The sequence below is a fragment of the Notolepis coatsorum genome (assembly GCF_963971535.1).
Source record: "Notolepis coatsorum genome assembly, chromosome: 2".
In the NCBI taxonomy this organism is placed as follows: Eukaryota; Metazoa; Chordata; class Actinopteri; order Aulopiformes; family Paralepididae; genus Notolepis; species Notolepis coatsorum.
Genome location: NC_140166.1, coordinates 211,295,545 through 211,308,044, shown reverse-complemented (window position 1 = coordinate 211,308,044; position 12,500 = coordinate 211,295,545). Strand labels below are relative to the sequence as shown.

At 42.7% G+C, this 12,500-nt stretch overlaps 1 protein-coding gene across 1 annotated transcript in view; it reads right to left on the bottom strand.

Annotated features, from left to right (window-relative positions):
* The window catches only part of LOC311223723 (peroxidasin-like), a gene marked incomplete at its 3' end in the record, with an annotated part of 112,417 nt that overhangs the window by 47,835 nt on the left and 52,082 nt on the right, over positions 1 to 12,500 (bottom strand). The window contains exons 2-3 of the mRNA XM_084308495.1: positions 10,555 to 10,626; positions 4,109 to 4,180 (exon numbers count right to left, since the gene is read on the bottom strand). Coding sequence (XP_084164621.1) covers positions 4,109 to 4,180; positions 10,555 to 10,626 — 144 coding nt within the window. The remainder of the gene's footprint in view (positions 1 to 4,108; positions 4,181 to 10,554; positions 10,627 to 12,500) is intronic.

Sequence of the window (12,500 nt, the reverse complement as noted above, 5' to 3'; positions counted from 1 at the left end):
CTGGTTGTTCACACCAGCAGTAGAGCAGTCGCCTGGTTGTTCACACCAGCAGTAGAGCAGTAGTCTGTTTGTTCACACCAGCAGTAGAGCAGTAGTCTGGCTGTTCACACCAGCAGTAGAGCAGTAGTCTGGTTGTTCACACCAGCAGAAGAACAGTAGTCTGGTTTTTCACACCAGCAGTAGAACAGTATTCTGGTTGTTCACACCAGCAGTAGAGCAGTCGCCTGGTTGTTCACACCAGCAGTAGAGCAGTAATCTGGTTGTTCACACCAGCAGTAGAGCAGTAGCCTGGTTGTTCACACCAGCAGTAGAGCAGTAGCCTGGTTGTTCACACCAGCAGTAGAGCAGTAGCCTGGTTGTTCACACCAGCAGTAGAGCAGTAGTCTGGTTGTTCACACCAGCAGTAGAGCAGTAGCCTGGTTGTTCACACCAGCAGTAGAGCAGTAGCCTGGTTGTTAACACCAGCAGTAAAGCAGTAGTCTGGTTGTTCACACCAGCAGTAGAGCAGTAGTCTGGTTGTTCACACCAGCAGTAGAGCAGTAGAGCAGTAGCCTGGTTGTTCACACCAGCAGTAGAACAGTAGTCTGGTTGTTCACACCAGCAGTAGAGCAGTAGCCTGGCTGTTCACACCAGCAGTAGAGCAGTAGCCTGGTTGTTCACACCAGCAGTAGAGCAGTAGCCTGGTTGTTCACACCAGCAGTAGAGCAGTAGCCTGGTTGTTCACACCAGCAGTAGAGCAGTAGCCTGGCTGTTCACACCAGCAGTAGAGCAGTAGCCTGGTTGTTCACACCAGCAGTAGAGCAGTAGTCTGGTTGTTCACACCAGCAGTAGAGCAGTAGCCTGGTTGTTCACACCAGCAGTAGAGCAGTAGCCTGGTTGTTCACACCAGCAGTAGAGCAGTAGTCTGGTTGTTCACACCAGCAGTAGAGCAGTAGTCTGGTTGTTCACACCAGCAGTAGAGCAGTAGTCTGGTTGTTCACACCAGCAGTAGAGCAGTAGTCTGGTTGTTCACACCAGCAGTAGAGCAGTAGTCTGGTTGTTCACACCAGCAGTAGAGCAGTAGTCTGGTTGTTCACACCAGCAGTAGAGCAGTAGTCTGGTTGTTCACACCAGCAGTAGAGCAGTATTCTGGTTGTTCACACCAGCAGAAGAACAGTAGTCTGGTTGTTCACACCAGCAGTAGAGCAGTAGTCTGGTTGCCTCATTGGTAGCATTCGAATCCCGCTCCTCCCGTGTGGCGTGTCGAAGTGTCCTTGAGCAAGCCACTTAACCCCTAATTGCTCCCGATGAGCAGGTTGGCACCTTGCATGGTTGCCTCCGCCACACGGTGTGAATGTGTGAGTGAATAGGTGAATGTGAGGAACAAATTGTAAAGCCGTTATATAAACACACCATTGAGAGCAGTAGTCTGGTTTCACCAGCAGCCGGTATGCTCCACTGCTCCTCTCTAATCACAGGAGAGCTGTGTCTATATCACAGGTTAGAAATCAAGAGCCTGGTGGTAACTCCTGGACATATTATTAAATCCATGATTTTAAACCATTCTGTTTGTACCTGTCTCTCAGAAAGTGTCTCTCTCCATTGTATCACCCTGTATCCCCCCCTCCCTTTTCTCTCTCTCTTTTGTCACTCCACTACCCTCTGTGTGTGTGTGTGTGTGTGTGTGTGTGTGTGTGTGTGTGTGTGGTGTGTGTGTGTGTGTGTGTGTGTGTGTGTGTGCGTGTGTGTGTGTGTGTGTGTGTGTGCGTGCGTGCGTGCGTGTGTGTGTATCTGAATGACAGTGAGGTCTATGGGTGTGCAGGAGTGTCCCCTTTACACACACATGCCCAATGTTAGGGAAACACCACACAGTTGTAACACAAATATATAGTATTTTGCCTATTTCTGCATACCGTGGTCCATAACTGGTCTTCAATGACTAATGTGGATCCAAGGAGCCCACCTGTATCCATGTGTGATGATGTCTATGATGTACCATAGTAACCATTTAAATGTAGTGAGAACTTATTTATTTATTATTTTATTTTATTGTATTATTATTATTATAATTTATTTTAAACCTGACCTCACTGTATACAATGACCTACTGTGACCGCTAGGATAATCAAAGCCTTGTGAGCCGTTACAACCAAAAACCAGAGACCCGGGTCATTCAGAGGATATTATGGTAAGGTATATTGAAAATAAGCTATTTCCAGAACAGAATTGCTCACCATCCATTCACGGAAAATACATTTCTTTAAAAGATCTTCAGAGGTCAACAGGGTTTGATACCAAATAACAGCATGCATTGTTCTAGGGTGTTCTTCAGCATCTTGGTGTCTTAATGGGACATTCTGGAAGGATTTCCGACCATGTTTACATTTTTCAACAAATCTTTATAACAAATGGTATCAAGCCAAAAGCTGCTGTAACATCTTACAGACATAATTGAGCATAGCAATGGCTATCATTAGGTATAGATATAATGTCCCCATCCTCTATATTCTCAGAATTTTTATAATTTTAATAGGTGGGATTCTACATGTTTATTGCATATTAATAGACATACCATATTGACATATTGTTATATTTATTATGTCTATTGTTATGTGTGTTATGTCTAACATATTGTGTTGGGCTGCATTTCAAATGACTCTGTAGGGTCCCATCTTTCCAAAGGTGTATGGTTTGCTGGTTTCCTCGTGGTGGCGAGGAGATGGGGCGGTCAGCGGGGGTGGCATTCCCGTCACCGTGCATGGCGTGTGAGTGGCACGCGGGCTGTTTGTGTTTTCCTTCTGTCATGACGTGCTTTATCAGGGGGTGTGGCTTGGATGGGGATGTGGTGGGGATTGATGTGTGGGGTGTTTGGGGGACTGGCTGTTCACATGCCTTCGAGCAACACTGTACTTATTGTACTTATGTTATGCCTATTCTTATGTCTGCACTTTATGCATTGTTTTTATTATGTCAACTGTATGCTAATTGTATGCCTATGTTAATTTTATGCTATTTGCTGTGGGGCACTTTGAGCTGCATTCCATGTGTGAAAGGTGCTATATAGATAGTTATTATTATTTATTATTATTATTGTAAAAAAATTTAAATAAAATTATGCATCGAAATGTAAGTCTCGACGATATTGAAAATGAGGGTGACCTCAATTGTCCTTTTTGAGAATAATAAAGGTTTGCATTGAATTGAATGTACTGTAGCACCTACTGCTGACTTTGACCTTGATATTGGAACCAAAAGTATGTGGGCTTTAAGTGGTTATAATGACCCCTTTAATGATCTTTTGTTCATTCATCGAACAAATGAATCATTGTACAAATCAATCATTGTAGCTAAACAGGTTACTCACAGCCGGAGTGAAAGCATGTCTCCGCTCCCGTGTCAAAACTCATGGGAGAAGAGCATTTAGAGGTTGTTTAAAATGACCCTCTCAGAGGGATCTGAGCCCCCCCCTGGAGCTCAAACTCTGGTGATGCCCCTGAATCAGGTTAAACCCGGACAAAACTAATAGAAAAGACAAAAGTATAAAATGTATTTAGATAAAAAGAAGGGAGGGGGGGGGGGCTAGGGGGGCTGGGTCAAACGAGAGAGTCAGGGAGATTAGGCTGAAGGTGCAGAGAGACACGTTTCTGACATACTTACCTACTAGTGTCTGTGATTGTAAAGACAGACAGGACTCCCACCACAACTGAAGCCGCAGGTTTGTAGACGATTACTAACAAAGAGGAAACTAACGACCCCACCACCGAGTCACTCGTCTGGTAATCCGGAGGTTCCTGGTTCAACCCCCCCCCCCCCCCCCGCCCCCCGGGCTGATGAGGATCAGACCCAGAGACTCCCTTCCAATGACTCCTTTTCCCCCGCTTTGATACATTCCTTCCCGACTGAGCAGAGTCTGGCGACATCCGACTTCTTCCAGACAGCAGACGTCTGTCTTCTGGTGACACACGCAGGCCTGAGAGACGACGTGTCTGCAGCTGCACTGTGATTCATCCTCAGCTGACACAACGGCGGCCCTCTCCCCCCTCCTGAGTCTGTCAGGACACTACCACCGCGTGGTCCCCTTGACCTCAGAAGGAAAAAAACAGCATTTACGTTAAAGAGGCCAACTTACAGATATTTGAGGTTCTCCAGGTCTTCGAAGGCCCCCCTGGGGATCCTGCGTATGTGGTTGTTGTTGAGCAGGCTGCGGAGCAGAGAGAGAGAGACCAGGGTCAGTGTGTTGGATACAGTGATGGAGGAGACACATAAATACATGGAACTTGTACATGGAATAAATACACATAAATACATGGAACAGCCTCTACCCACGGGCTGTCAGGCTGCTCAACGACCAACATCAACTTGCCCCCCCCGCATCCCACCCCGGTGAAATAACTCCCACTCCCACATTACAACAATAACTATGAACCGGACTTGCATTGCTGCACTATACACTATTTCATCCTTTGCAAGTCAACGCCCCCTCCCCCCCCCCCCCCCCTCCTTCCATCAACTCACTGGACTGAAATATTTAGATTTATTAATTTATTTTGCACTAGCACTAAATGCACTTGGGACAATGATGGTATGTTATATTGAGGACATTGGGACATTGATACTTTATTACTATATTACTATTATTATTGACATTATTATTTTGCACATGCTATATCTTATGTTTGTATGCCAGTGGTGATGTTCCTAACAAATTTTCGTTGTACCAACAATGACAAATAAAGATCTATTCTATTCTAACTACTAACAAATCCATACAGCGATATTTAGCATGCCGACGATATTATATCAATACTGTGAGTCCAAGTATCGATAGTTACAATTACAAAAATATGTGGTGATTATTATTAGTGCGGCAAAACATTTTGGAATGAGGTGAAACAGACTGAAAATTGTATCTTATTAGATAAAAACAGATGCTGTACATATTTATATTCTTATTGCAGATTCCGTTGGGGACATCATTTGCTGTTGAAAAAAGGTAATAAATCGTGATATTACAATATTGTGACTCAAGCATCATGATAATATCGTTTCTGGTAATCCCCCCCCCCCCCCCCCCCCCCCCCCCCCCCCTCCGGTTCAATTCCCGCTCCTCCCGGGCAGCGTGTCAAAGTGTCCCTGAGCAAGACAATTAACCCCTAAGTGCTCCCGATGTGCAGGTTGGCACTTTGCATGGTCGCCTCCACGGCCCTCAGTGTGTGAATGGGGTAAAATGTGAGGAACAAAATTGTAATCTAATCATAATCCTCACTAGTTCACTGTAGCTACTTCTTTACAATTATGTTGTGGGCACTGAGCCTTTTGAATCATGTTCTGGGGGAAGTCTCTGACCTCTGTCACAGTGAGAGTGTGTCGGGCTGCAGAGAGGGCATCTGTTCAGTCACTGTCTCAAGTCCTTCTGCCGTTTGAAACCACCAGGGACGCAGGATAAAACGTGGACTGAAATGGTTGTCATTGCCTTCGAGTCAACACTAAACACCGTGTCCAATTAGGTATTCATGCAAGCCCTCACTAGAGACCAGAACAAATACCAAGCAAATTCACGTCAAAGTCATCTGACCTACTTCGGTTCTAATTGAACAAAAGCGCTGAGTTATGGGCCATGGTGGTAAACCGTGTGGCAGCTTTTAAACCGTGTGGCAGCTTTTAAACTATGGTGGCAGCTTTAAACTGTGGTGGCAGCTTTTAAACTGTGGTGGCAGCTTTTAAACTGTGGTGGCAGCTTTTAAACCGTGTGGCAGTGCTTTTAAACCTTGTGTTGAACCGTGTGGCAGAAAATGACAAGTAGGCTTTCCTTAATATGCCGCACATCTCTTCTGTGTTTTTCTTTAGGATGTGTTTTTGTTTAAGATGTGACTTCCCAACGGTATAATTCCCTGAACAGTCTGCACCGCTGGCTGTCTGATAGGAAAACTAGGCTTTTCTCCTGCCCGGAAGGGTTGTTCACTCTGAAGATAGGAATATTCATGTAAGCTGCAGTGCAGATGTTGCATCTATCACGGGGATTCAGGATTCAGGTATACTGCACATCAAATCCACAGAACTGATGTTATTGAGCATGAGGGAATGTTTTAAGGGAAAGGCATTTAACATGTCCAGCTCTATCCCTTTCACCACACCCATCATACTTGGGGTAAATGTGAAAATAGTTTGATGAATGCCTCACAATCTGTCACAATGTACAGCCCTGTCCTATATTACATAATATTGTATTTTTATTCTAATTTAGTTCAAATATTCCATTTTCTTTTAATCTACTTTAATTGTCTGTTAATGTTGATGCACCAAATGACTAAGACAAATTCCTTCAAATGTACAAACTTAGTTGGCAATAAACACATTTCTTGATTCTGATTCTGATGAATGCTTGATGAGTCAGTTAAACATCCTCAAGAATGTACATATTACTGACACGAAACAAGATAAAGGAGAAGAGCACTCAGAGAGATGTTACATAGAGAATCAAAGCCAACCCATCTAACGTCAGCTACAGTACACCTGCCAATGTGTTGTTAGGATAGGAATATAGACTAGGGTGAACGAGCCCACGTGATCAAAATGCAGGCCGGCGCACCGAATTTGCGGGAACACTTATGTAAGAATAAGGCTTAGATAATGTATAAAGTGTATTGTATTAATTTTGTACATTGTAAAGTTGTATTGTAAGTAATGTATTAATTACATAATTTATCAAAAAGCATAGTAGGCTAAATAGGTCTAATAGGCCAAAGGCTACGTATATATAAATTATGTGTTCATAGTTGTTGGCTGCCTCCCAAAATATAAAGTTGGTACATCTGAGACGAAGGTTTCAGCACCACGGAGAGCGCGGTGCATCACCACTGACTCACTCACTCACTCACTCACTCACTCACTCACTCACTCACTCACCACTCACTCACTCACTCACTCACTCACTCACTCCCTCACTCACTCACTCACTCACTCACACACTCTCTCCTCACTCACTCACTCACTCACTCACTCACTAACTCACACATCACTCACTCACTCACTCACTCACTCACTCACTCTCTCACTCACTAACTCACTCATCACTAACTCACTTACTCACTCACTCACTAACTCACTAACTCACCACTACCTCACTTACTCACTCACTCCTCACTCACTCACTCACTCACTCACTCACTCACTCACTCACTCACTCACTCACTCATCACTCACTCACTCACCACTCACTCACTCACTCACTCACTCACTCACTCACCACTCACTCACTCACTCACTCATCACTCACTCACTCACTCACTCACTCACTCACCCACTCACTCACTCACTCACTCACTCACTCACTCACTCACTCATCACTCACTCACTCACCACTCACTCACCCACTCACTCACTCACTCACTCACTCACTCACTCACTCACTCACTCACTCACATCACTCTCACTCACTCACTCACTCACTCACTCACTCACTCACTCACTCACTCACTCACTCATCACTCACTCACCACTCACTCACTCACTCACTCATCACTCACTCACTCACTCACTCACTCACTCACTCACTCACTCACTCACTCACTCACTCACTCACTCACTCACTCACTCACTCACTCACTCACTCACTCACTCACTCACTCACTCACTCACTCACTCACTCACTCACTCACTCACTCACTCACTCACTCACTCACTCACTCACTCACTCACTCACTCACTCATCACTCACCACTCACTCACTCACTCACTCACTCACTCACTCACTCACTCACTCACTCACTCACTCACTCACTCACTCACTCACTCACTCATCACTCACTCACTCACTCACTCACTCACTCACTCACTCACTCACTCACTCACTCACTCACTCACTCACTCACTCACTCACTCACCACTCACTCACTCACTCACTCACTCTCACTCACTCACTCACTCACTCACTCACTCATCACTCACTCACTCACTCACTCACTCATCACTCACTCACTCACTCACTCACTCACTCACTCACTCATCACTCACTCATCACTCACTCACTCACCACTCACTCACTCATCACTCACTCATCACTCACTCACTCATCACTCACTCACTCACTCACTCACTCACTCACTCACTCACTCACTCACTCATCACTCACTCGTGATAAACAGCTCAGCTCAATGGGCAATGATGGAAATCAATTAAAATAAAATACCTGTTTTTGACTGATTTGTTGACAGATATTTGTGAATCCAGGTCCTATGTGCTGAGTTTCATTCAACGCCCTCATGATTATTCAAGTATTCAAAAGGTAACCTACCAAACTGTTTAACCTACTGAACTGTTTAACCTACTGAACTGTTTAACCTGCTGAACTGTTTAACCTACTAAGCTGTTTAACCTACTGAGCTGTTTAACCTGCTGAGCTGTTTAACCTACTGAACTGTTTAACCTACTGAGCTGTTTAACCTGCTGAGCTGTTTAACCTACTGAACTGTTTAACCTACTGAGCTGTTTAACCTGCTGAGCTGTTTAACCTACTGAGCTGTTTAACCTACTGAACTGTTTAACCTACTGAACTGTTTAACCTACTGAACTGTTTAACCTACTGATCTGTTTAACCTGCTGAACTGTTTAACCTACTGAACTGTTTAACCTGCTGAGCTGTTTAACCTGCTGAGTAGGGGTGGGAATCACCAGTTTCATCATGATACGATACGATATCGATTCTTTGGACAACGATACGATATTTGCCGATATCACAAAGTCTCTCACGATACAATACGATACGATTAGATTCAGGTGCCTGCGATCGATATGAGATGATATCATATGCCCATTTAACACAATCAGTAACATTTAGATCAACAAAAAAAAGGTAATGAAAATATCATTTGACATTTGTATTTTTGAGCTCTTCCAGACATTTAAAGGAAAATCAATCTATTGTTTTTAATACAAATAGACCTCCTGTTCACTGTAAAGTGCCACGTTTTTATATATTGAGCTTTAAACTTTAAGCTACATTTTTTGGAACTCAAAACTCACAACCTCCCTCTCCCAAACCGTTCCTACAACAATTTGTTGATGTTGCATGATCATGTATAGGCCTACATTTATTATGTATTATATTGTTTATGTTTAAATAACATTTAAACATCAAACTCCTCTGACCTCATCTGGTCTTTCCAAAGACGCGCGCACACACACACACACACACACAGAAAGTGAGAATGCTATGCTGTAACATCTACACACACGGAGCTACTGCTGTTGTTCTTGGGCGGATATGAGACTCGCCACAGGATTTTCAAAATAAGAGTATCGATATGAATCGATCTTATTACATCGCATCGATCCGATTCGATTGTTGATAATTACATCGATGTATCGATCTGGATCGATGTATCGTCCCACCCCTACTGCTGAGCTGTTTAACCTACTGAGCTGTTTAACCTACTGAGCTGTTTAACCTGCTGAACTGTTTAACCTACTGAGCTGTTTAACCTACTGAACTGTTTAACCTGCTGAACTGTTTAACCTACTGAGCTGTTTAACCTACTGAGCTGTTTAACCTACTGAGCTGTTTAACCTGCTGAACTGTTTAACCTACTGAGCTGTTTAACCTGCTGAGCTGTTTAACCTACTGAACTGTTTAACCTACTGAACTGTTTAACCTGCTGAACTGTTTAACCTACTGAGCTGTTTAACCTACTGAACTGTTTAACCTACTGAACTGTTTAACCTACTGAGCTGTTTAACCTGCTGAGCTGTTTAACCTACTGAGCTGTTTAACCTACTGAGCTGTTTAACCTGCTGAACTGTTTAACCTGCTGAGCTGTTTAACCTACTGAGCTGTTTAACCTGCTGAACTGTTTAACCTACTGAGCTGTTTAGCGTAATGAGCTGTTTAACCTACTGAGCTGTTTAACCTGCTGAACTGTTTAACCTACTGAGCTGTTTAACCTGCTGAACTGTTTAACCTACTGAGCTGTTTAACCTGCTGAACTGTTTAACCTACTGAACTGTTTAACCTGCTGAACTGTTTAACCTACTGAACTGTTTAACCTACTGAACTGTTTAACCTACTGAACTGTTTAACCCAGGTCCAATGCACAGCCTCGTTGGTAACATTTAGCCTCATTAGCTCAGCGATGCTCTGTCTTGCAGGTCTGACGTACGATGCATGGCAGAGAGGAAGTGGAAAAATAAATTGATTATAAACTGAGCTACATGAAACCACACAGAACACATTATAAACTGAGCTACATGAGTGAAACCACACAGAACAGATTATAAACTAAGCTACACAAAACCAGACAGAACAGATTATAAACTGATCTATACTGTATGTGAAACCACAACAGAACAGACAGCAATAATTAGTCTGTGTGTGTGCACTGCAAACACAACTTTCTTGGGAATAATTGGCAATCAATCCATACTTCTTAGAGCAATGAGACATAGTATTCCTGAAGCCTTGGATTTTATTTAAAACCCATAGAAGTTTCTTTCAAGCAAGCAACCATTGCTGATTTACAGTAGGGACATCAGTTGGATGATAGTTTGTAGATATATTGGACTATAGAGAGGATTACTTACAGTGTGTTGAGGTTCTTTAGTCGTCTGAAGGAGCCAGGTTGTAAATCCTTAATTTTGTTGAACCTCAGGTCTCTGTAGAAAAGGAGAACAAGCAGCGATTAGAAAATCAACTCATTTAGTCAGAGGGAAAATAACATTAAGACTTTGAATCATTTGATGCAGATTCTATGCATAATAATTATAAATAATGTGCATACAGGATCTAATCCTAGTGTCAGGTGTGGATTGATGACAGTGATGTGTTATGAAACAGATATGATTAAACTGTTGGCCAATGGAAGCACCCGTTACTGTGAAAGGAATGTGACACAATGTTAAATCCCAAATCTCATATTTTCCACAATGAAGTAATCTCATCTGTTGAAGGCCGTCGCCCCACAAGGATGTCAATCAAATGACAACACAATCATAACCTTATCATTATTACTGAACTGCCAGGACAGATGCAGATAACAGGCTGGTACAGCAGAACACAGAACATCAGGCTGGACATCATGAGGGATGATAATTATGAAGGCTGATAATAATGAAGGATGATCATAATGAAGGATGGTAATAATGAAGGATGATAATCATGAAGGATGATAATCATGAAGGATGGTAGTCATGAAGGATGATAATCATGACGGATGATAATCATGAAGGATGATAATCATGAAGGATGATAATCATGACGGATGATAATCATGAAGGATGCTAATCATGACGGATGGTGATTACGATTAGTCCAGGCTGAAGCTTAGGGGGGGACCGTGCTTTCGCTGTGGCAGCCCCAAAGCTCTGGAATGAGCTGCCACTGCATGTTAGGCAGGCCCCCACTCTGCAGGTGTTCAAATCACGCCTCAAGACACATCTATTTGCTCTGGCTTTCGGTGTTTTAAACAATTTTTGAGAGACCTGCCCTTTTTATGTGACACATTGTACTTGTTTTTATTGTGTGCTTTTATTCAATTGTTTATGTTTTTATGTTGTATCTTATGTTGTGGACTTGTACAGCACTTTGGTCAACTTTGTTGTTTTTAAATGTGCTTTATAAGTAAAGTGGATTGGATTGGATGAGGGATGATAATTGCACACATTGTTCATCTCACAAGAATGTAAAGATAACATCATGAGATAAGTCATACCTTCCCGATGGAAAACCCTGCATAATGACATACAATATAGCCTGACATAACTCTCAGCTCTGTGTCATAATAGGCCTCTGAGACCAAGTAAATGAGGTGGTGAGCTAATGAGCTGTGTCTGACGTGTGTCTGAACTGTGTCTGAACTGAACTGAGTTCTTCTGACAAGGTTAAATCATTCTTAACCCGACATGGCATAATGAGTTATGTGAAAAATGAACATTTCAGAATGTTTGTGAAAGTTAGCCTTGAAGTCACGTGACCTAGAACAGAGCGACAAGGCTTCTAAGTGGAAACAGCTTGTCATAGGGAGAGCCTAAAGGAGAATGCCCCAGGGCAGTTCAGTCAGATGCTTATTAACACGCACCAATCTCTCCTAGGGGTGGGAATCGCCAGAGATCTCGCAATACGATACTATCGCGATACTTGCGCCGCGATACGATAGTATACTCGATATATCGCGAATATTGCGATTTTTTTTCTTTTTTTTTTACTGCAAAGTAAAACTGTCAACATGTTTTATCTAATAAAATAAAGTTCAGTCTGTCCATCTCACTTCAAATAATTTTTATTGCAGAACATGGTATTTTCTCAAGCAGACAGATGTAAACACTGTGCTCTGTGTTGCATGTACCTGACAAACTGAACTGTTTGTATTACAGTCATATTCCAACTTAACTGAATGCACATGTGTGTGTGTGTGGACTACTGTACTATTACAGGTATTGAAATGAACAATGCAACTTCCTTATAAAGAAAAATATATATATTATTTTTATGAATAATTAAATATCGATACTTGGCGTCCCTGTATCGATAC